The 26264-nt window shown below is 32.3% G+C and overlaps 2 protein-coding genes across 5 annotated transcripts in view; one reads left to right on the top strand and one right to left on the bottom strand.

The window, feature by feature from the left end:
• The window catches only part of LOC134712692 (copine-8-like), a 46806-nt gene extending 29650 nt beyond the window's left edge, over window positions 1–17156 (bottom strand). For 2 of the 4 annotated variants that reach the window (XM_063574505.1, XM_063574495.1), the window contains exons 1-9: window positions 17043–17139; window positions 13582–13669; window positions 12711–12814; window positions 12054–12093; window positions 11087–11160; window positions 10671–10699; window positions 9415–9443; window positions 8854–8957; window positions 380–484 (exon numbers count right to left, since the gene is read on the bottom strand). In XM_063574505.1, the coding sequence (XP_063430575.1) occupies window positions 380–484; window positions 8854–8957; window positions 9415–9443; window positions 10671–10699; window positions 11087–11160; window positions 12054–12093; window positions 12711–12814; window positions 13582–13669; window positions 17043–17110 (641 nt within the window). In that variant the 5' untranslated portion in view covers window positions 17111–17139. Of the gene's footprint in view, window positions 1–379; window positions 485–8853; window positions 8958–9414; window positions 9444–10670; window positions 10700–11086; window positions 11161–11317; window positions 11373–12053; window positions 12094–12710; window positions 12815–13581; window positions 13670–17042 lie in introns of those variants that run through there. The other 2 variants (XM_063574486.1, XM_063574515.1) reach the window with 2 other exon arrangements.
• A 5095-nt stretch (window positions 17157–22251) lies between these two features.
• On the top strand, window positions 22252–26264 carry LOC134706300 (uncharacterized). Its single transcript, XM_063565118.1, has 4 exons — window positions 22252–22325; window positions 23189–23294; window positions 25403–25557; window positions 25956–26264. Exons 1-4 carry the CDS (start codon window positions 22265–22267, stop codon window positions 26087–26089), a joined length of 456 nt encoding a protein of 151 aa, XP_063421188.1. The 5' UTR covers window positions 22252–22264; the 3' UTR covers window positions 26090–26264.

Raw genomic sequence — 26264 nt, 5'->3', positions numbered from 1 at the left:
CAAATTTCTTGAAATTTTTTAGTTTGTGTTAACAATTCAAGGAAAATATTTTGTCAAAATTTCATGAAATTAAACGAGCCAAATATATGATAGTCAAAGTGTTGGGTACACCCTTAAAATGAATAGTTTTCTTCAAGCAATTTAAAAACAAGCATTTTGGTAATTATGTTTCATTCTGCTACTTAAAAAATTAAGTGTTTAATTTGGGCCATGTCAGCAGTTTATGTATTTTCTTAGGCACAAAAATATTTTTGAAACAATGATTTAGGTAAAAAATCCTCTTACCCTTTTCCATTATATACAATTAGGTAAAAATCTTAATATACCATTCTTATACTCAATTGAATCATAAAATTGGAAGCAGTTTAGAAATATTAACCTGTCATAATCTCCATTACATAATGTCCGTAGAGGTATTAAGAAAGGTCGCCATGTTGGATTCAGAGTATTCTTTATCACCTCTGTTTTATGTACGGCTGTGTAACTGTAATAAATAAAAATGTCATTTAACCCATGTTTAACCTGTTCATTGACAAAACAGACAATCATAACTTATATGTTATAATAATATTACACTTTTGTCTATTGTACATCAACCTTATCATATTAAATTTAAATGTATGCAAACATTTCTAATTCTAAAACAGTCCATCATCGTATTAAATGTAAACTCTAGATATATATGTAAAAAATTCAAACTTTATTGAAAATGCAGTTTTAAAATCAATTGTTGATTATTAGCCAAAGGAGTAGGTTCAGTAAGACCCCTTTTTGGCCCTAAAATATAGCAGTTTTACAAAAGTATGCTTCTGCCACATAAATAAGGACTTTTTTTTACAATAAAATGCACATATATCCAGAACTAGCATCATAAAGTCATGCTAAATTACTGAAATCTTCACAATTCTAGCATTTTAGTTAAATTTTAGACGGTTTCTGTCCAAAATGAAAGTGGCCGCATTCGTGTTCATTCATAATATTGAAATGTAAGTTGTATTTGATGATAATACATAACATATATAAAGGTTGAGGATGAACACGGATGGGGCCACTTTCATTTTTGACAAAAAACATCTGAAAAGTGACGTTTTTGGCATATTTGTTAGATTTTTCATATTTAAGTTTGAATCTGAGCGTTTTTCATGACGAAATCAGTTAAAATCTTTTACACAAACTAATTGAATCAATTTTAATACACACTTAAGTGTTTAAAAAGTGTCCCAAATCTTTTGTTCGATGAACCTGAAATTTGAGGCCAAAATCAGCCCTTACCGGACCTACTCCTTTCAATCCATACAGCATCAACAAAGGCACGACAAATGAGATTTTGCTTTTATCTTGTATTAGATAATTGGTCTGGAGTGTATATAAGGTGTGCTATTCTAGAAATACTAGTCAAAACAAACTACAAGAATCTGTATTTTTTTGTTTGATGCACATTGTGTAGATATATAACCTAGTTCAGCAAATTTCTAGCATAGACATAATTAACTATAAAAGTTTGATGGAAATAGCAGGTGGAAGTACATTTGCCAAGTGAGGTCTTTTCCTCATTAAAAATCTGAGTATATGAAGATGTATATAGAGTTTGAAAGTTTGAAGTGGTACAGTGCAAGGATTATAATGAAATTGTTACCCTGTTCTGAAATTGAAATAAAAAAACAACATACAAAATCAAAGCTTATGAAAGCATTAGCAATTTTAATTTATGCAATTTTTTAAGCATCATCCAACTGTTAAGAACAAGAAATAAATGTATGCTTGTACATGTGATTTAAACAATTCTAATAAAAAACAGCCTTGAGAAAAGTAAATCATTCAGACTTATAAGACAATAGGGCAGCTCACATATGAGAAATAGCTACATTGTTAACAAAACACACATAGAAAGAAATGTTACTTTGTACTGAAATATTAGCTTATTTACCTATACATATATGAGCAAAGATATAAATTAGTACAGAAATGTTCAGATTGAATATATATTTACAATGGATTGACAAGCTGAAAACACAAAACAATTTTAAGTCAGATAAGCCTTGTCAGTGTTTATTTAGGTGTTAAAGAGGGGCGAAAGATACCAGAGGGACAGTCAAACTCATAGATTGAAAATAATTCTATTATTTGTCTGTTTGTCTTTTTCTCTGTTAGCCATGACATTGTCATTTTATTTTCAAACAGACAAATAATAGAACACATGACACAACATAGAAAACTAAAGAATAAACAACACATACCCAACCAAAACCTGAGGGTTATCTCAGGTTCTCCGAAAGGGTCAGTGTTTATCTAGGTGTAAGCTGGAAGCCCTGTCAGTGTTTATCTAGGTATAAGTCAGAAGCCCTGTCAGTGTTTATCTAGATGTTAGTCAATAGCCTTGTCAGTATTTATCTAGGTGTTATTCAATAGCCTTGTCAGTGTTTATCTAGGTGTTAGTCAATAGCTTTGTCAGTGTTTAACTGGATGTAAGTCAAAAGATTATTCAGTGTTTAACTAGGTTTAAGTCAGAGACGCCTTGTCAGTGTTTATCTAGGTGTTAGTTGGAAGCCCAGTCAGTGTTTATCTAGGTATAAGTCAGAAGCCCTGTCAGTGTTTATCTAGGTGTTGGTCAAGCCTTGTCAATGTTTATCTAGGTGTTAGTCAATAGCCTTGTCAGTGTTTATCTAGGTGTTAGTCAATAGCTTTGTCAGTGTTAAACTGAATGTAAGTCAGAAGATTATTCAGTGTTTTAACTAGGTGTAAGTCAGAGATGCCTTTAAACTGGTCCGCCGTTCTATATAAAGCTTCGCACCGAAGGAACGGGTTGGAGCTATTGTCACATTGGTATTAATTGGACGAGTCTTACAAATTCAACGATTTGCTAATAAAATTGGCCATTTAAAGTTGTAGGAAATTGACCTCAAATGTTAATACTGCGTTGCCGCAAAATAAACAAGTATCTGTTAATTAACCCCATGGTAGTAGCGAAGATAAATGACCAAAGAGTGTGTTAGCATGTTCTTGACAAACTGAGCCGGTACCTTTTATTCCCTTCAGCAGGGTTTCAGCTAGGATTTTTAGGGCTTTAGTCACTTTTGCGCGTGATAAAAATCAGCCTTATTTTTTATAATAGCAAGGGGTCTAGGATGTTTATCAAGCTAGCTATACATATATGTCCAAGTCCTTCAAGGACTAGTCTAGGATCTTTGGAGACTTTAGGATTGCTAATGTAGGCAGTTATTGGCAATATTGAATGAATTGACTGATGTGATGCTAAGATATGGAGATAAGAACAGGGATCTGGTAATATGGTTCACAGCTTTACTTCAGTTATTTTCAGGGCACACCCCTGATCAACAAAAGTTGGGTGCCTCTAATTTTTAAACCACTGCACAAATGAACTTGTAACGACTTTTTCACTTCACAATCATTTATATCCTTGAAAATACGTTTGAATATCTATTTGGAATCAATTTCTTTAATATTGGATAGAAGGATCTGCATCTATACTAAATGTGACGATTCTAATGACTGTAGACTGTAGATCACGTTTACTTTCGATTTTTAAACGAAAAGAAATGAAAACGGGAAGTGACAATTGAATAATAATTTCAGAATAAAACTGGATTCATCTACGAACTTTTACGCATGCGCAATACATAGAACAGGAAGCACCTGTTTGCAAGTGAAAATATTTATTTACGTTTCGAATAAAGTTCATTCTTTTTAATCGAAGTTGTTGAAAGTTTTTAATGAATATTTATATAAAGTATGACGAAAATACGTTAAAATGACGAGACTACGACCTCAAACTGCAAATTATGATCGTAAGGGAAATTTGAAATTAAATAAAGTTGAAATGTCCGGGAAGATTATCATTTTGTTCAAATGACGAAAATACGACAGAATTGTGAGAAATGATAAAAATGAAATGCTGACTGACTGATTTAATTTAAACAGATCATTATGATGGTCATTTATGAGGTTTTATAAAAATAATTAAGGGATTAGTGACCCATCTGATTGGCGATAGGCGGATTACTTGTCATCACAACTTTTAACACCTTTGGTAAACGTTTATTACCTGAGGGTCATAAACTTGTCAGAAACATAAAAACAGGTAGAAGTCAAGTAATTTGATGTGTAAATATTTTTACACTTTCCAAATTTAAGTGACGAAATTGATATGAAATATTTTCGTCATTTCGAAAACCTTTTCGTAAAATACGAAAGTGACGAGCGCTAGCACAATCACTGCCTTCAGATACAGTAGGGTAATTAATGTGCTAATTTTTCTTTGATTTGTTAACAGTATAGCACATAATTAAACCTGGCCCATGATGTGCTAGTCTTGTCGAATTATTAAATCCCGTGGTCAAAATTCTGACCACAGGTTTTAGGCCATACCTGTTGTCAGTGTAGCGATAAGTGAACACAACAGGGGTCCAGTTTAAGACGCCTTGTCAGTGTTTATCTAGGTGTTAGTCGGAAGCCCTGTCAGTGTTTATCTAGGTATAAGTCAGAAGCCTTGTCAGTGTTTATCTAGGTGTAAGTCGAAAGCCCAGTCAGTGTTATATAGGTATAAGTCAGAAACCTTGTCAGTGGTTATCTAGGTGTAAGTCAATAGTTTTGTCAGTGTTTATTCAGGCCTTAGTCAGAAGCATTGTCAGTCTTTATCTAGGTGTAAATCAGAAGCCTTATTTTAGGTTTAGGTTAGAAGCCTTTCCAGTGTTTATCTATGTGTAAGTCAGAGAAGGCTTGTCAGTGTTTATCTGGGTGTATGACAGAAGCATTATTCCAGGTGTAAGTTAGAGAAGGCCTGTCAGTGTTTATCTAGGTGTATATCAGAAGAATTATTTCAGGTGTAAGTCAGAGAAGGCTTGTCAGTGTTTATCTAGGTGTATGTCAGAAGCATTATTTCAGGTGTAAGTTAGAAGCCTTTTCAGTTTTTATCTATGTGTAAATCAGAGAAGCTTTTACATTATTTATCTAGGTGTAAGTTAGAAACCCTGTCAATAGTTTAAACATATATATTTATAGTGGATTGGGAAACAAGTTTTTCAACTTATATTAATCCCTTTCCACTTTGCCGGTCCGAGTGCTGCCTTGTAGCGGCATTAGCCTACTCTTTTTCAAAATCTACAAGGGTGTATTTAACGTGCAAGAGATATGGCTCTCTCTTAACACGGGTCAGCCATTTATCTTCCCCTTCCGACGGACTATCATTGTTTCCTCAAGACAATACTCGCAAATGGTGTCGAGGGAGAGCCGAAAATTGAGTTCCTGAAAGTTTCATCCCTAACTGGAATCGAACCAGGAACCTTTGTGTTAGTAGTCCCTTTGTCAATGTTTATCTGGATGAAAGTCAATAGCCTTGTCAGTGTTTATCTAGGTTATAGTCAGAATTCCTGTCAGAGTTTATCTAGGTGTTAGTCAGAATCCCTGTCAGAGTTTATCTAGGTGTTAGTCAGAATCCCTGTCAGAGTTTATCTAGGTGTTAGTCAGAATCCCTGTCAGAGTTTATCTGAATGTTAGTCAGAATCTTTGTCAGAGTTTATCTAGGTGTTAGTCAGAATCCCTGTCAGAGTTTATCTAGGTGTTAGTCAGAATCCCTGTCAGAGTTTATCTGAATGTTAGTCAGAATCCCTGTCAGAGTTTATCTGAATGTTAGTCAGAATCTTTGTCAGAGTTTATCTAGGTGTTAGTCAGAATCCCTATCAGAGTTTATCTGAATGTTAGTCAGAATCTTTGTCAGAGTTTATCTAGGTGTTAGTCAGAATCCCTGTCAGAGTTTATCTAGGTGTTAGTCAGAATCCCTGTCAGAGTTTATCTAGGTGTTAGTCAGAATCCCTGTCAGAGTTTATCTAGGTGTTAGTCAGATTCCCTGTCAGAGTGTATCTAGGTGTTAATCAGAATCCCTGTCAGTGTTTATCTGGGTGTTAGTCAGAATCCCTGTCAGAGTTTATCTGAATGTTAGTCAGAATCCCTGTCAGAGTTTATCTGAATGTTAGTCAGAATCCCTGTCAGAGTTTATCTAGGTGTTAGTCAGAATCCCTATCAGAGTTTATCTAGGTGTTAGTCAGATTCCCTGTCAGAGTTTATCTAGGTGTTAGTCAGAATCTTTGTCAGAGTTTATCTAGGTGTTAGTCAGAATCCCTGTCAGAGTTTATCTGAATGTTAGTCAGAATCTTTGTCAGAGTTTATCTAGGTGTTAGTCAGATTCCCTGTCAGAGTTTATCTAGGTGTTAGTCAGAATCTTTGTCAGAGTTTATCTAGGTGTTAGTCAGAATCCCTGTCAGAGTTTATCTGAATGTTAGTCAGAATCTTTGTCAGAGTTTATCTAGGTGTTAGTCAGAATCCCTGTCAGAGTTTATCTAGGTGTTAGTCAGAATCCCTGTCAGAGTTTATCTAGGTGTTAGTCAGAATCCCTGTCAGTGTTTATCTGGGTGTTAGTCAGATTCCCTGTCAGAGTGTATCTAGGTGTTAATCAGAATCCCTGTCAGTGTTTATCTGGGTGTTAGTCAGAATCCCTGTCAGAGTTAATCTAGGTGTTAGTCAGAATCCCTGTCAGAGTGTATCTAGGTGTTAATCAGAATCCCTGTCAGTGTTTATCTGGGTGTAAGTCATAATCCCTGTCAGACTTAATCTAGGTGTTAGTCAGAATCCCTGTCAGAGTTTATCTGAATGTTAGTCAGAATCCCTGTCAGAGTTTATCTGAATGTTAGTCAGAATCTTTGTCAGAGTTTATCTGGGTGTTAGTCAGAATCCCTGTCAGAGTTTATCTGAATGTTAGTCAGAATCTTTGTCAGAGTTTATCTGGGTGTTAGTCAGAATCCCTATCAGAGTTTATCTGAATGTTAGTCAGAATCTTTGTCAGAGTTTTTCTAGGTGTTAGTCAGAATCCCTATCAGAGTTTATCTGAATGTTAGTCAGAATCCCTGTCAGAGTTTATCTGAATGTTAGTCAGAATCTTTGTCAGAGTTTATCTAGGTGTTAGTCAGAATCCCTGTCAGAGTTAATCTAGGTGTTAGTCAGAATCCCTGTCAAAGTGTATCTAGGTGTTAATCAGAATCCCTGTCAGTGTTTATCTGGGTGTAAGTCATAATCCCTGTCAGACTTAATCTAGGTGTTAGTCAGAATCCCTGTCAGAGTTTATCTGAATGTTAGTCAGAATCCCTGTCAGAGTTTATCTGAATGTTAGTCAGAATCTTTGTCAGAGTTTATCTGGGTGTTAGTCAGAATCCCTGTCAGAGTTTATCTGAATGTTAGTCAGAATCTTTGTCAGAGTTTATCTGGGTGTTAGTCAGAATCCCTATCAGAGTTTATCTGAATGTTAGTCAGAATCTTTGTCAGAGTTTTTCTAGGTGTTAGTCAGAATCCCTATCAGAGTTTATCTGAATGTTAGTCAGAATCCCTGTCAGAGTTTATCTGAATGTTAGTCAGAATCTTTGTCAGAGTTTATCTAGGTGTTAGTCAGAATCCCTGTCAGAGTTTATCTAGGTGTTAGTCAGAATCCCTGTCAGAGTTTATCTAGGTGTTAGTCAGAATCCCTGTCAGAGTTTATCTGAATGTTAGTCAGAATCTTTGTCAGAGTTTATCTAGGTGTTAGTCAGAATCCCTGTCAGAGTTTATCTGAATGTTAGTCAGAATCTTTGTCAGAGTTTTTCTAGGTGTTAGTCAGAATCCCTGTCAGAGTTTATCTGAATGTTAGTCAGAATCTTTGTCAGAGTTTTTCTAGGTGTTAGTCAGAATCTTTGTCAGAGTTTTTCTAGGTGTTAGTCAGAATCTTTGTCAGAGTTTATCTAGGTGTTAGTCAGAATCCCTGTCAGAGTTTATCTGAATGTTAGTCAGAATCTTTGTCAGAGTTTATCTAGGTGTTAGTCAGAATCCCTGTCAGAGTTTATCTGAATGTTAGTCAGAATCCCTGTCAGAGTTTATCTGAATGTTAGTCAGAATCCCTGTCAGAGTTTATCTGAATGTTAGTCAGAATCTTTGTCAGAGTTTATCTGGGTGTTAGTCAGAATCCCTATCAGAGTTTATCTGAATGTTAGTCAGAATCTTTGTCAGAGTTTTTCTAGGTGTTAGTCAGAATCCCTGTCAGAGTTTATCTGAATGTTAGTCAGAATCTTTGTCAGAGTTTATCTAGGTGTTAGTCAGAATCTTTGTCAGAGTTTATCTGGGTGTTAGTCAGAATCCCTGTCAGAGTTTATCTGAATGTTAGTCAGAATCCCTGTCAGAGTTTATCTGAATGTTAGTCAGAATCTTTGTCAGAGTTTATCTAGGTGTTAGTCAGAATCCCTATCAGAGTTTATCTTTCCGTTATGTTTTTATGTTTTTTTAAATATTGAAAGTGACCTCTAGATATCATGTTTGATTAAATAGGTTGCTGTCTCAAACATCTGGTTGTATATGTATTTAGATAACAATTTCTTATAAAATTTAAAGGTGCATATTTATATCTGATATTGAAGGATTGAGATTTTTAGAAACTTATTTGTTCCTAGAATCTTTAAAAAAAAATGCAATCTATAGTTAAAAAAAGATAACAGTACTCAAAATCTACAGTTGCATAAATGACTTGTCACACATAAATTGCTTTAATAGAAAAACAGTAAAAAAAAAAATATTTTATAAAAGATGTTGACAAAATCCAAGCACTGTCAAACGTTTTGTTATATATAAATGTAAGTCACATGTGGTATTGTTATTTTTGGTAGGAAGGAATAGGTTTCTTTTTAAATGCTTATTTTTTATTGTCTATTTTTCTTGAAATAAATGTAAAATATTTGAAGTATAATCTTGCTGAAAGAATTCAATGTTAATAGATAAAATCCAAGATAGTTCATAACCTTCAGGTGTGATGTTACTATTTACCTGGTATCTTCATTTGCCTTGTAAAAAATCAGGAAGGGATCCGACTTGCCCAGAAAATCTTTCTTGTCCAATTTAGTAGCATTAAAATGTAACGTTGCTGACTCCTATTAATAACAAAACAAAATATTCAATATATCTTACACATTCAAATCTTCTCAATTTTTAACTGTTAAAGTGACTTCAAAACTAGAACATTTCTGAAAAAAAAAATCTGAACATTGATTTGAATATAAAAGCTGAAGAAGTAATCCTCAGTATGTAATAAATATAGAAAGTATAATAATAAATAAGACCACCAGACAAACTCTGTACATTTTGGAATAATTATAAATTTATCAACAGAAGGTGCAAGTGAGTTATTATTATTCTATTTAAATCATTTAAGAAAAATTAGTATTTTAATCTTAGAGATGGACATATGAAAGATTCATAATTTCTGTTAAATTTGTAACTTTGAACAAGTTCTTTATCCTAACCCCCTCTGATTTTGTGTCATTACTGAATACTCCATATCATTTGTTTTTCTATTATGACATATTAGATACCCTCAAAATAGCTTACCTTGCAGGAGCTGACCTCTTCTGCTCTAACTGAAAGTAGAATATAAATCATATTATGAGTGCACAGCTGATTAATCATGTGTGATTACTGAGGGATTTTCAAATCTAGTGCTTGAACATATTATAGAGTATACTGTTCAATGCTGAAACTATGTTCTCAATACATTCAAAGGTTGTCCCCCAAGGGTGACTAGAGAATAAAATATGGTCACTTGGTCTTCTTCTGACTGGCAGTAAAACGCTTGCCGAAGTGGGTGTCCATTTGGCTGTGCGGGATGAATTAAGTTCACAGCCATGTCCGTTCAGATTGGGGACGTTGTCTCGTGTAAAGAGAGTGCAACGCCCTTTGTACGTTAAGAACCATTGCAACAACTCTTTGGGGGCCTGTAGGTGGCCTGTTGTAAGGCAAAATTTTTGTCCCTATCCAATATACATGTACCCTCATTTTCCAGTGGCAGTCCAATTTTCCCAGACCATCATCACAAATGACATCTATTATGACACAACCTACAAATTGTATTTTATTAACTTGTTCTCGTCCTGAATATGCATGAAATATTTGCCACTGGACGTTCAGCAACCAACAATCAATCAAGCATTCACGGGTTGTGAAATAAATGTGCTCTTATGAAATTGTCAGGATCAACTTAAAAAATTCTGTTAGGAATTTCGTAAGTGTTTGGATTTCAATTAGTCCTGAAGACCTCTTTCTTATTTGTGTAATCTTTTAAAAAGAAAAGCCTTAATTCAAATGGTCCAGACTACAAAACTTGACTTTACTGAAGTTACACACTTTCTAATTTTCCAGTTCAGTCAAAAGTGTGACAAAAATCCATCATTTTTTATAAATCTTATACACTTCTACTACTACCTCTAGGGGGGTTTAAGGAACTTGACAACCCATGAAAGCTTTGCACTGATCGAATGTTGTTATACACAGTTATAATTGTTTACATCTTTCAAATACATGAAATATTTGCGACTGGATGTTAAGCAACATGTAATCAATTGTTATTTTCAAAAATTAATAAGTTTTTTTCAGAAGAAATACTATTTCTGTTGATAATTTAAGTTATGCATTAAATATATTCTAATCAACTTAGTAACAATTATCATTTTTTTAATTTCTTATCACATGAATGCTTAAAAAGCATTGTTAAAACTGTTAAATACATCTTCATTAACACAGGCCTAAAAGTGTTTAAAACATCTCTCTACCCAAAGTCTAAGGCCTCTCCAGTTACATACATGTCTTACCTGTAATTTGTCCCAATCCTTTAATACCTCTGAAATAAGAAGGTGAGACATGTGATGCACCTAAATAAGATTACGCTTAAATTTACATAGAAAATTGACAGAACAAATATGAACTGTAAACTGTGCACTTAAATCAACCCTCATTTACTATAAAACTGCCTACACTTTAAGAAATAAATTTCCAGTTAAAATGAATCTATAATTATATTTTGACTTACAAGGAAAACTAGTCTAAGGTTTATAAGTTTTCAAAGAAGTCCAAGTCTTTTCATTATGTAAACAATTCTCTTGTTGTCTCTTTGAAAAAATTATATATTCCTTTTCCCTGTTTTTTAAAAACCTTTAACTATAAACTGTATACTAGGCACAAATACATGCAGAGTGATGATTTTAATTCTTGTAAAATGTCAACTTACTCCAACTTTTTTTCAATCTTTCCACCAAGCCCCACAATTTCCCCAAGTGTGCACTCAAGTCTTCCTAAAAAGTCCTAAAATAAAAAGATAATATAAAATAAAGTTTTAAAGAAATTCAATTTTATATCATACAGCACGTCACATTTTAAATGTTTTATATCCTGTCAGAAAATTAGTAATGTAAAATAATTAATATGGAAAACTAAGTCGTTTAAAATTTGTTTGACTCACATAAATTGGCTTACTAACAATCAATGCAAACCTCATTTAACAACAAAATTTAACTTGTTTTGATCTACCTAGTACATTTTTGTACATATGTACTGTCAGGAAACATGAAAGGAAGTACTGGTACATCATTTTGTAATTACAATTACGTATTATGTATCTATTCAAAGAGGTATAATTACACATTTCTATTTTGTTTTTAATAAAAGTTGTTTATTGTACTCTTTATTATAAAGATATTGATGTAAATGAATAATGACCATGTTCTCACTCATCAACTCTGCAACAAAAGTTGGCACATTCTGCCTTTATTACAGAAAAAATATTTATATCAAGGTATTAATCAAATGCTGTACTAAAGAAATTTTAAATTTCTCTTATCTGTATTAGTGTATGTATATTTTTTATCCTTTATTCACAACAATATCTAAAATTGTGGTAAATATATCATATCACAGCATCTTTATTTGTTTAGTCGATGATTTTATTTTGTTATTTGGCTGTAATTCTCTGATAGTTTGGCATCTATATCACTGAACTAATATTAATCATTCTTCAAGGCCCAGCTGAAGCTCACCTCCAGGTACAGGATTTTTTCTCAGTGCATAGAGGACCCACTTGTAACATGGGACAAATATAAATGTGAAAATGTGCATTTATCTGTTATCATAAGACCTAGAACACTTGCATACAATGTACAATGATAGGTTGTTTTGGTGTTGTTTTTTTTTTATCTCACCTGAGCTTCAAGTCTAGAGCTTGGAGAATCAACATCATAACTGTAACAGAGAATGCAATTATTAAAACAAAATATTTACATTTGGACCAAAACATTAATAAATCATACTGAAAATAGAATATGATACAGACAGTAGTATCAATGTTAACAAGAAGCTATCAACACAAACTTTATGTCTATTCTTTTTTGATAGGTGCTTGTTTTTTTTGTTTTAATATTCATAATTAGTATGTCAGAGCTAAACGGCAACAGGCAGATGCATTTCATTGATATCTAGATTAAAAAAAAAAATCAAACAATAAATAATTGTCTATGTTGGTACTACAAAGTGAGTTGACAAGGATGGAGGGCATTACATATTGAATGCATCTGGAAGAGGTTCCTGGCATTTGGTAAAGTAAATTAAGTTACCAGGCTACTTGAACCAGACCAGCTCACCAGCAACCTTACAGCAAACTCGAAGCAAAATTCTTATGGTTTTACATATAATTTTATAGTTGTCTGTGTTTATTTTTGTTGTTTAATTTGTAAGGACTTCATGGACTTGTTTATCCTGTACAGTATTCATATACAAATAATAACTTGTAACCAGACATCCATCAATGTCAAACACGGACAATTATTCCTCATGTTTCATGTGTATAAAAGTTTACTTACATTTCAAATTTCAATTTCTGTGATTCTTCAAACATGAAATTCATCATAAATTTCTTGACAAATTCTGGATTTAAGCTGTCTTTAATCATTTCTGTTCTTCCAAACTGAAACAAATTATATTGTTAATTGTAATTTGTTAAAAAAAAATAACTAGACAAGGACAATGATCCCCAAATATTAATGTGGCATGCATATGTAAAGTTTAAAGTATCCAAACAAAAGATCTAGTAAAATGCAGTGTTGAAGTAAAATTGCTTACATTCACTTTATTTGAACTATGGTGGATTGTTGTCTCATTTGCAACCATGACACGTCTCCTTATTTTCATATAGCTGTCAGAAAGATACATGTTATGCCACAACCAGTTATTTATTCTATTATTTAATTTATTATTGTTGCTTCTTTCCAACTGAATAACTCAAGTTTAGAAGATTTAATTACAGGAGTTAGAATTTAATTTGTTTAAATACAGAAAATAACATGGTAATTAAGGTGGTACATAACACTACAGGGAGATGACTCTCTCAGCTGATAACACTACAGGGAGATGACTCTCTCAGCTGATAACACTACAGGGAGATGACTCTCTCAGCTGATAACACTACAGGGAGATGACTCTCTCAGCTGATAACACTACAGGGAGATGACTCTCTAAGCTGATAACACTACAGGGAGATGACTCTCTCAGCTGACTGTTTTAGTCAGCTTCAAATGTTCATAATAATGTGTGTTTAACTTGCTGTCATTTGTTGCATATTCAAATCAATTGAACCCCTTCAAACATACAGTTTGTACATGTCATTAACCCCTTACTCCTTCAATTTTACCTTCTAACTGTTTACTGGCATGTACAGCTGATACTTTAACTTACCTCATACCAAGTATTTGTACGAACATCTTTGTTAGATAGAACACAAATTGGATCTGACTTTGAAAATGCATCTCTGTCTTGTAGATTTCTAAAAATTAAAAAGAACAAAAAATGTAGACAAATACTTTATGTTTGTGTATACCTTTTAAAAATTGCATGCTATGACAAATTGTGTTGAATACATTTTTTTCACCTTTCTAGTCTCTAGTCCTATATAAAATATGACCACAGGGGCATTATTTTCTATTTCTATTTATTTCTGATGTTTTCTTTGTACTTATTTTGCTACTTTCTTTTTTTTTACTATTAATATGCCATTCAAAAACATAAAAATTATCATATCAGTGAAAACATTTAAAATTGAATAAGAAAGTGTTAGGGTTATGGCACGCTGTTATTATATTTATTCAATTTCGAGATATCTTATTTAGTTAAATAAGATATCTTATAAACTAATTGAGATATCTTATATATTAATTGAGATATCTGATTTATTAAATAAGATATCTTATTAAAATGTTTATAAATATATCTTATTAAATATATAAGATATCTTATTTAAAATATAATATATCTCTATCCATTTATAAGATATCTTATTAACTATATAAGATATCTTTTATATAGTTAATAATAGAGATATCTTATTTACTTAATAAGATATCTCCATAGGTTAATAAGATATCTCTATTAGTTTATAAGATATATCTATTAATTAATAAGATATCTCTATTAGTCTATAAGATATCTCTATTAATTAATAAGATATCTTTATAAAGAAGTCAGATATCTTATATACTTTATAAGATATCTTATTAATTAAAAGAGATATCTTATTAACTTATAGAGATATCTTATAAACTAATAGAGATATCTTATAAACTTTTAGAGATATCTTATTAACTTAAAGAGATATCTTATTAACTTATAGATATATCTTATAACCTAATAGAGATATCTTATAAACTTTTAGAGATATCTTATTAACTTATATAGATATCTTATCTAATTGGTTATAAAGATATCTTATTTAACATATAAGATATCTCCATAAGTTAATAAGATATCTCTATTAGTTTATAAAATATCTCTATTAATTAATAAGATATCTTATAACATATGTATTTAAAAGATATCTTTATAAAGATGTAAGATATCTTATATACTTTATACAATATCTTATTAATTAATAGAGATATCTTAATAACTTATAGAGATATCTTATAAACTAATAGAGATATCTTATAAACTAATAGAGATATCTTTTTTTCTTTTAGAGATATCTTATTAACTTATAGAGATATCTTATAACCTAATAGAGATATCTTATAAACTTTTAGAGATATCTTATTAACTTATAGAGATATCTTATAAACTAATAGATATATTTTATAAACTAATAGAGATATCTTATTAACTTTTAGAGATATGTTATTAACTTATAGAGATATCTTATTAACTTAAAGAGATATCTTATTAACTTATAGAGATATCTTATAACCTAATAGAGATATAAAAGAGGGACGAAAGATACCAAAGGGACAGTCAAACTCATAAATCTAAAACAAACTGACAACGCCATGGCTAAAAATGAAAAAGACAAACAGAAAAACAATAGTACACATGATACAACATAGAAAACTAAAGAATAAACAACACAAACCCCAACAAAAACTAGGGGTGATCTCAGGTGCTCCGGAAGGGTAAGCAGATCCTGCTCCACATGCGGCACCCGTCGTGTTGCTTATGTGATTACAAATCCGGTAAATAGTATAATTCGGTAGGTCAAATTCATGAAAGGGAAGGGGATTGTAGTTACGACGTAAGGAACATATCTTATAATCTTATTAACTTATAGAGATATCTTATATAATTGGTTATAAAGATATCTTATTTAATATATAAGATATCTCCATAAGTTAATAAGATATCTCTATTAGTTTATAAGATATCTCTATTAATTAATCAGATATCTTATAAAGTATGTATTTAAAAGAAAGTAAGATATCTTATATACTGTATAAGATATCTTATTAATTAATAAAGATATCTTATTAACTTATAGAGATATCTTATAAACTAATAGAGATATCTTATAAACTATTATTAGAGATATCGTATTTACTTTCAAATTAAATAAGATATCTTATAAAAATTCTTAAGGGTTCCGCGGAACCCAGTGTCTCGCCTACTTATGCTCTTAATCGCAGGCTCAACAAAACTGAGGAAAAAAATCAATAAAAATATTCCTCTTGATACTATCTTATGATTCTAAGAAGCTTCTGTCCAAGTTTGGTAAAAATACAGTATGTTTTAAAAACTTTAACTGCACTGTCTGTAATGTAAACTGGAAGATTTATAACCATTTATAAGTAAAATACAGATACACAGGTACAAAATTTTAACAAAATTTTCTTATTGATACTAGCTTTTGATCATAAACAAGCTTCTGTCCAAGTTTGGTACAGGTCCAAAATAGTATAAGAAAGTTATTAGAATTTTAAAAACTTTAACCACAGAGTGCATGCGTTGTTTCCTGGCAGAAAATCTAAGTCCATTTAAAAGTAAAATGCAGAAAAAAAATGGATTTATTTGTTAACAAAATTTACTTCTGGATACCATGTTATGATCATAAACAAGCTATTGTCTAAGTTTGGTACAAACCCAGGATAGTTTAAGAAAGTTATTAAAATTTCAAAAACTTTAACCACAGAGTGAATGTTATGTTTCCTGGCAGAAAAACTAAGTCCATTTTTAAGTAAAATGTGGAAAAAATTGAATTTTATTTTTCCAAAATTTCCTTCTGGATACTATCTTATGATCAGAAACAAGCTTCTGTATAAGTTTGATACAAATACAGTATAGTTTAAGAAAGTTATTAAAATTTCAAAAACTTTAACCACAGAGTGAATGTTATGTTTCCTGGCAGAAAAACTAAGTCCATTTATAAGTAAAATCCGGAAAAAATGGAATTTTATTTTTTACAAAATTTACTTCTGCATACTATCTTATGAACATAAACAAGCTTCTGTCCAAGTTTGGTAGCAATCCAGTTTAGTTTAAGAAAGTTATTAAAATTTCAAAAACTTTAACCACAGAGTGAATATTTGTTGACGCCGCCGACGACGCCGACGCCGACGGAATGTAGGATCGCTATGTCTCGCTTTTTCGACTAAAGTCGAAGGCTCGACAAAAATTAAAGATATCTTAATACTTAATAAGATATCTTGTTAAATAAATAAGATATCTTCAAATTTGAATAAATATAAATACGGCGTGCCATATAGGGTTGTTCACATCTGAACTACGCCTTCCTGTATCTGTACTCTTTATCTTGTCACTTTCTCAACTCTATATATTTTTATAGTACGAGATCAGCGAAGTAATGACATTTCGAATAATTAAGTTCAAATGTATTTCAACACTAAAGTCTAGTATGTCTACCATAAAAGAATACAAACCGACAGGATACACTGATTTCAACTTGAGTTGAAGGAACCGCAGCTGTCCCTGGCTGAAAATTCGCCATAATTAATCGTCAAACAACGTTCTCGGGCTTTTCCCTTGTTTTAAACGGTAAATATAGAGGCAATGTCATCAAGGATTACGGAAAGGACACGATTCGTTCCCGAAGTATTTCTTACATTTAAAAATGTATTTCAAAATGTGCAGAAAATCAATCAGTCACATCTATGTAGTTTTATGGAATAATCAATATCATTCTTCCATGGCAATACAAATAGAAGCATTTCTCAGAAATCAGATGACTTTTTTTCCCAGTCAATACCGATAATTATAGATCCTTTGAAACAACCAAGGAAAAAAGTCTTCCACCCTCGCTTCCTCCTACCAAGGACTTATATATACGTCCCTGCTCCTACCATGGGATAAACCAAAAAAACTCGCGTCACAGAATAAGGGATGGACGCACACATAATAAACAACAACAGCCAAATGTATCAGAGAAAAAATATCTAAATATGTTGGATATACTAAGGTTAATAAATTAAAAAACCCAATCCGAGATAACAGTTCCTGTGTTCTTCTATATTATACCAGATATACATATATGTGTATATATATGTTTCTGGTTATACAAATCCTTGATTATATACATTCTCGACAAAATCAGAGACATTAAAGACAAAAGTAAACAAAAATGACACCACACTAAAAAAAAACCTTCTATAGATAGGGCACCGTGTCACGGGTCATGAGAATGATAGCTGAAGCCTGTGGAGAAATTAACCCACAATATAATGGGTTTAAGGATTGTTCATGCTCACATTTATATATAATAAGAATACTGAAAATAAAAAGAATAATATCTATAAATATCTATTATTTAAATCTATGCACCATATATGCATGATCAATATGGTCAGTAGTTGAAACAATTGAAATATGAAGACAGAACTAACCTTTCTGTTCATGCAAATCCCAGTCCTTTATACTAGGAAAGAGGATAACACAGGTGTATATACACATAGTATGTGTAAAGAAAACATTTTAAAACAATTAATATATTATGCGGGAATAATATAAAAATTCTGAATTAGAAAATATCAATTCATTTTCAAATTTTTCAAATCGTAAGTATAGTTCCACATATAATTGTTTTTATAGTAAATTCAGTACTGTTCAAACTTGCATGGGTTAATTACAAACAGATCGAAAGTGAAATTTATAAAAGAGGTTTGGCGGAGTATTCAGAAAAAAAAATACGTTTGAAGTAAAAAAAAAACCAAACAAAACAGACAGACAGATACAGAAACATAGACTTCATATATTAAGGTATATAGGAATTTTTTTCTGAGACAAGTACCTGTGTTCAGTGGGGATGATATATTTTAGCTTAGGGCTTAAATTAACAGTCTTATAGTTGTTTTATAGACCCAAATTGCTATACTGATTGGGTAATAGGTAGCCGTATCTCTTATGTACTGGTTGGGTAATAGGTAGCCGTATCTTGTAGTTTTAACGACCCAAATGACTTTACTGGTTGGGTAATAGGTAGCCGTATCTTGTAGTTTTATAGACTCAAATGACTATACTGGTTGGGTAATAGGTAGCCGTATCTGTGCACTCTAGTATCTTCTTCTTTTTTCTTATTTTATCTAAAGACTTGAAATCGCTTGTTGTGTAATAGAACAATTTAAAAGAATATCAAAGTAAAACGTTGTCAAATCGATTTCTATATGTTATCCAAATTTTATCCAAATTTTACTTCCGACTTAAGATTAGATTTAATTATTTCCTTATTCGTATATTGAATCAATGCAACCAAAAAAATCCCCAAATAATTTTAAAATAGCAATAGCGTAGCGGGTTATTAAAAAGTGTGCACCACATTTTTCATGTTATTTCGACTAGACAGAACAAATATTACAGTCATTTCTTAAAATTTGATTCTTAATTCCATTTTATACCGGAGTAAATCATGAAAAAAAAACGTTGATGACGTCACGGTCACATGACAAAATTATGTTTATGAGCTGATAAACAAAACGACTTCAACCAATCAGAAGACCGTGTTATATCCAGAATTAAATTATTAAAAAATGGTCGTTAAATAAAATCAAAAAAAGAAAGTTACCCTCCGACTTTGATTCGTTTAGAACAGCTTTCTGGATTATCCATAACTCAGAACTTTGAAAACGTAAAACTGATGTAAAATACATAGAGTCTGGGAACAGTATATCAATATATATGTTCCTGATCGAGATAAACGGCTAGAAGAGTGAGAGCTAGTAAACTAAAATATAAATAGAGCTAAAGACTAAAAAAGTTGAGATAAACTAAAACGTGTTTGCAATACTTTGAATGTTTGTATACTAACAAGACACGAATGCCCTACTCGCACTATCATTTATATGTCCAGTGGACCGTGAAATTAGGGTCCAAACTCTATTTTGGCAAATGAATTAGAAAGATCATAGCATAGGGAACATGTTTACTTAGTTTCAAGATGATTGGACTCCAACTTCATTAAAAACTTCCAAGACCAAAAACTTTAGGCTGGAGCGGGACAAACGAACGAGCAAACGAAAGGACGAACGAACGAACGAACGAAAGGACGAACGAACGAACGAAAGGACGGACGAACGAACGGACTGATGCATAGACGAACGGACAGCACATACTAGAAAACATGATGCACCTATTCTCTCGTAGATGGGGCATAAACATGTAACCAATCATGATGTTCATCATTTACTGAAGTATGAGACCCTTGTGGTAAAACAGTCAGTCAAAACATTTACTAAATTTTATCATCGGTATAAGGGCATCATTCGTAAATATAGCTCAACATTCAGACTTCTTATACGTTCAGGTATTTCACATCCAATTTTTTATGGAAATATTCTTTATAAAGCACAAAGGTGTCAGTATTCACCTCAGAAACTTACAAAACCTTTGAATAGACTTATTAAGAAGGGATATAATTACGATACTGTTGTCAAGTCATTTAAGATTGCATATTTTGGCGTTAATATTGAGTCACTGATAAGGTCTTTGCGTCTGAACTAAACACATTTATTCTAAAAACAGTTGTTGGCATGACACGGGGTATGTTCTTCTCATATATGTTATGATGGTATGATACTAAACCCCTAACGGGAAGGATTGTGCCTGATGTTCATATGATGAAATCATAATCTTTCAGTCAGTTTAATTGAAGTCTGGAGCTGGCATGTCAGTTAACTGCTAGTAGTCTGTTGTTATTTATGTATTATTGTCATTTTGTTTATTTTCTTTGGTTATATCTTCTGACATCAAACTCGGACTTCTCTTGAACTGAATTTTAATGTGCGTATTGTTATGCGTTTACTTTTCTACATTGGTTAGAGGTATAGGGGGAGGGTTGAGATCTCACAAACAACGTTTAACCCCGCCGCATTTTTGCGCCTGTCCCAAGTCAGGAGCCTCTGGCCTTTGTTAGTCTTGTATAATTTTAATTTTAGTTTCTTGTGTACAATTTGGGAATTAGTATGGAGTTCATTATCACTGAACTAGTATATATATTTTTTAGGGGCCAGCTGAAGGACGCCTCAGGGTGCGGGAATTTCTCGCTACATTGAAGACCTGTTGGTGACCTTCTGCTGTTGTTTTTTTATTTGGTCGGGTTGTTGTCTTTTTGACACATTCCCCATTTCCATTCTCAATTTTAATTTTAGTCAACAGTCGTATGATTACTGACGCACTGATTAATGAAGTATAAAACCCTTGTGGTAAAACCGTCAGTCAATAGTGATATCATTACAGACACACTGATTGCTGTTTGACGAAACCCTTGTGGTAAAACCGCCAGTCAACAGTGGTATCATTACTGACGCATTGATTAATGAAGTATGCAACCCTTGTGGTATAACAGTCAGTGAACAGTGGTATGATCACCGACGCACTGATTACTGAAGGATGAAACCCTTGTGGTAAAACAGTCAGTGAACAGTGGTATCATTACTGACGCACTAATTAATGGAGTATGAAATCCTTGTGGTTAAACAGTCAGTCAACAGTGGTGTAATTTCTGACGCACTGATTACGGAAGGAGGAAATCCTTGTGGTAAAACATTCAGTCAACAGTGGTATAATTTCTGACGCACTGATAAATGAAGGATGAAACCCTTGTGGCAAAACATTCAATTAACAGTGGTATCATTGCTGACGCACTGATTACTGAAGTATGAAGTCCTTGTGGTCAAACAGACAGTCAATAGTGATATCATCACTGACACACTGATTGCTGTTTGATGAAACCCTTGTGGTCAAACAACAAGTCAATAGTGGTATCATCACTGACGCACTGGTAACTAGAGGATGAAACCCTTGTGGTTAAACAATACTGTGAAAGTACTTTTATTCGTGGGGTACCAATTTTCGTGGTTTTCTTGGATGACTGGATCCACGAATTTAAGTGTCCAACGAAATAAAAAAAACAATTGTCCAAATCAAGACATGGAAAGATCCACATCGGTAGGTTTTACTCTTTAGGTGACATGTTTATGGCCTAATTAACACCTTTGATGGTCTTTAATCTGTTGATTACTTTATGATGAGTTAACAAGTGTTATCACTACGATTTCCAGGAGTCAATGCTTACTTAGCAATTTCCTTCAATCCAGACTATGTGTAACCTTCGTTTCTAAGGGCTTGAATTTTTAGATATGTTTTTAGAAATTTAAAATCCACGAATTTAAAAACCCATGAACATGTAAATATTGCTCAAACCACGAAAATTGATACCCACGAATTAATGTACTTTCACAGTAAGTCAATAGTGGTATCATCAATGACGCACTGATTACTAGAGGATGACACACTTGTGGTCAAACAATGAGTCAAAAGTGCTATCGACACATGCAGTTGTTATTAATCAAATGAATCAAAAATTGGATAGGTTTCATTAAGCTAACATTAGACTTCCTAGCCATATATATAGAGAGAGAGCATAAAACAAATTTAAATTTACTTTATCTGCAGTAATTACATATTTAGTGTTTCAAATGTTATAGATAGTGCAGGATGTCGATAGTTTTGTTTTCATTTTAACAAAGGAAAAATAGCCTATCGATCCCCATCACAGTAAAATTTATTATTATCAATATTATCTCATTTTAAATTAGTTGATACTTTATCTCCTATACATTTGTTGTAATTCTAGATAAGTATCATAACAAAGATGGCTTATTTGAAGAGATATTTTATTTATGTAGTATTATTAGTTTTAAATTTACTATCAGGTAAAACTTAATTATAGCGCTTCCTCTATCCTTCAATTTTCCCTTCATTAATACCAAATATCCTCAACTTAGAGACAGATTTTTTTATAAGTTGTATTTGTAACGTTTATGAATATTTAATCTATACCTTTCGTAGTTCCTACGGAAGGATTTATATGTTTACACCCCGCGTTATTCAATGATCCGTCCGACACTTAATGTTTATTTCAAGATATTAAGATTGTTAATAATAATAACCGGGTAACGTTACTGAGGCTAATGTGGTCCCCTATAATGCGAGAACAATCTATTTCAATGTGAGGTCTACTCGCAGAAGGTCAAGGTAATAAATACAAAAAGACTAAAACAGCAAAGAAAGGGATTTCTGGAGAATTGTTCGATGGTTTTTAGAAATCGAAATCAAACTGACATATATAGTCACTTATAACGAGTGACCAGACGATTTACATGTCAGGTCAAAAAGTCCAAGGCCAGGGTAATGTTCTGAATTAAAAATAGATGAGAAAAGACATTTTTTGCCGGATAAGGCGTTTTCGGCCGGTATCTCTGTAAGCTTACTTGCTATGAATCTGCCCATTTTCTTTTATTTCTTGGTTACAGGTCCACCATGAATTTTAAAGTTGTATAAGGGTGTATGCAGATTTTGGCCATACAACGAAATCAAATATCCTCAAAAATGCTTGTTTTCCTCAATCCACTAAAATTGGTATCAACGAAAATAAATAGAAGACTAAAAATAGTATAGAAAATTTGTGTTCTTATGATAACAAATGTACAAACTGTAGGATTTATACCAACTTACCACATTTTCCCTCTTTGGAACATGATTAACAAAAATACTACACAATCTTTTCACTCTTTAGATGTAGGTGCTGAAGTATGTACATATTATGATGACATATTAGATGAAATAACAACGTTTGATTGTTCTTCTGGATGTTGTGACGATTCGTGCTGTGATGGTTATTGGTAAGTGTGCGCTGTTGGCACGGGTGTACGGTATACGTTTTTAGTTTTTATGATGTGGAGGGATCAAGGAATGCGTCTCACATCTTTTATTTTTCATAAAATCGTTGTCAAGGTCCCTTATGCAGTGATGGTTGGATATTTCATTTTTGATGCAAGACATATCGTGCTGCAGAATTTCATGATTTAAAATTCAATCCGGATCCCACATCAAATTCGTTTTCTTCAAACTGAATGAAAAAAGTATTGCAATTCTTTTAGCATCGGTTGTGATCGCACGTTTATACTTCCTCTGGAATTACATCTTTGGTATCATTCTTTAACTTATGATATGATTAATTACACGTCTGATACAATATCATACATTTTAATACACATGTTATACTATAATGCACATGATGCAATATAAAACCTTAGTATGATTCAGCTTGATTGTACAATGATATACATAATGTTACAATAGAATGTGCGGGAATTTCTCGCTACATTGAAAACCTCGCGGTGACCTTCTGCTGTTGTTTTTTTCTATGGTCGGTTTGACACATTCCCCATTTCCTTTCTCAATTTTACAATAGAATACTTATCGGATGCAATCTAATAAAATTATGGCAATATTAAAATTAGATTGTATCGGATGCATAGTAAGGCATATGACACAGTATTGGCCGGCATATGATGCTACATAATGCGTTAATACATTAAAATCTACACGATACAATGTAAAGCACAAGAATTAGATACAATCTTATACATTGAAAAAATATAAGATCATATAATACAAATGATACAATATAATAAATTGATACAATTACAGCTATTTACATATTTCTTGTAGTGTAAAACTTAAGGTTGTGTTGTCTTGACTAAATGTTTGCTCAAGCACTGTAATATATAGGCGGGCCTTCAACTTGTATACATTATACTTATAAATGTTATTGAATGTAAAATATAATGCAGAGTATAATGGGATTTGTTTAAAACAAAATAGTCTTCACTTGAATAGATTATAATATTCGAAGACAATAACAAACGATTCCTTAATAGATCCAGTATGTTCTAAAGATGCACATAAATAACCAATGGACCAGCATTGGTAGGGGAACAGTTGAGATCAGTTGACGTGCATAAGAAAGCTACATGTTAAATAGTAATATCCAATTTGAAATCGTTCATAAACTTTGTAATAAACTTGATGATAAATACCATTTTTTCTATACTAGTATTGCCAAGGATTTGCAAACTGACCTCAATTTTAAGAAATTGCTGATTTTAAAAGATTAGTAATATAAACCCTGTTCATTCCAGCAGCACCTGCATACGGGATATATGTCTCCCAATTGATACGATATTCCCGTGCTTGCATTTCCTATCATGATTTTCTTGATAGAGGGTTACTGATCACAAGGAAGCTATGTAACCAAGAGTTCCAAATGGTGAAGTTGAAATCATCCCTTCGTAAATTTTACGGACGCCATCACGAATTGGTTGACCGTTATGGAATAACCGTTTCACAAATGATATCGGATATGTTCCTTACGTCGTAACTACAATCCCCTTCCCATTCATGAATTTGACATACCGAATTAGACTATTTACCGGATTTGTAATCACATAAGCAACACGACGGGTGCCGCATGTGGAGCAGGATCTGCTTACCCTTCCGGAGCACCTAAGATCACCCCTAGTTTTTGTTGGGGTTCGTGTTGTTTATTCTTTAGTTTTCTATGTTGTGTCATGTGTACTATTGTTTTTTCTGTTTGTCTTTTTCATTTTTAGCCATGGCGTTGTCGTTTTGTTTTAGATTTATGAGTTTGACTGTCCCTTTGGTATATTTCGTCCCTCTTTTCAACTAATTTGAAGCTAAAACAACTTTTAAATCCTGAATCTGAGCATTTCAGAGAAGTTAGTGACTTGATAAAACAATACTAGTATTTAGAATTGCGAAAATGAGGTCCATGTCCATTAAAAGTTACATTACTATTTATGACTATGTTTATATTTGTAGTTCTTCGCTATCTGTATTAGATATATATTTGTATTTGTGTTTGCATGACCCATATGGGTATATTTTGCAAATAAAATTATTTTTATCATAATTGTATGCTTTTTAGGTCAGATTCGTCCCTGGCTGCAATAGTGATAACAGTAATAATTGGCTCAACCGTGTTTATAGCTATCGTGGTTGGTGTATGTTGTCGGTGTACACGCAGTCACAGAACAGCTGGAAGGGTGGTCAGACATGATAGGATTCCTATTATAAGCACAGGTAGATAAACAATGCTTAAAATAATTTACAGTAGTTTTCAAGATTCGCCTTTATTGTGAATCTCTTTAAAAATTAAAGATATTAACGTTTACCAGTTTTCTGTTTTGTCTTTTTTAAATTATTTTTTTCGGAATTACAATCAAAGTAATTTCAAGTACTCCTTCATTTGGTTAATTGGTTAAGAGTTGAGACCAAAGCTAAACATTCAGTCCACTGAAATTAGATCGACAAATAAAATAACTGACACACAATATCATGTAATGCAGATATTTGCAACGAAAGTATTTTTGATTATATTTTGAAGAGTTTTTCAAACTTCACATTTATCTAAAATGATTAGTATAACATTACAAATATAACGGTTAAAACTAAAACTACTTTTTTTTTTATAATTGAAGAAAACTCTAGTGGAATCTGTGACCAGTTGGCTGTTCCGTTTACTGTATTTCCAACTCCAGTGCAACCACCATCATATGAACAGGCAATATTTTCCAGTGGCGGGAATGATTCACAAGTAGAACCGAAATATTGATAAATATTGTAATTTACACAGTGAAGTGAACAAAATAGTATTCATGATTGTGTAACAATAATTGTTTCATAATTGTGTGGCTTGAAATCAGAGCTAACTTTAATATTAATTCAGGGAATAATTACGAGATTTGACAATGTTGTCGACTCATTACACAAAATAACAAATTTTACAA

The sequence above is a fragment of the Mytilus trossulus genome, chromosome 1 (genome assembly GCF_036588685.1).
Source record: "Mytilus trossulus isolate FHL-02 chromosome 1, PNRI_Mtr1.1.1.hap1, whole genome shotgun sequence".
Lineage (NCBI taxonomy): Eukaryota > Metazoa > Mollusca > Bivalvia > Mytilida > Mytilidae > Mytilus > Mytilus trossulus.
This window is presented reverse-complemented; position numbering and strand designations above follow the sequence as displayed.

Excerpts from the sequence above, each read along its gene's own strand:
- LOC134706300 (XM_063565118.1), top strand. The coding sequence starts at position 22,265 with ATGGCTTATTTGAAGAGATATTTTATTTATGTAGTATTATTAGTTTTA. Across the intron at positions 23,295-25,402 it reads TCGTGCTGTGATGGTTATTG|GTCAGATTCGTCCCTGGCTG; the intron begins GTAAGTGTGCGC and ends TATGCTTTTTAG. Across the intron at positions 25,558-25,955 it reads GATTCCTATTATAAGCACAG|AAAACTCTAGTGGAATCTGT; the intron begins GTAGATAAACAA and ends TTATAATTGAAG.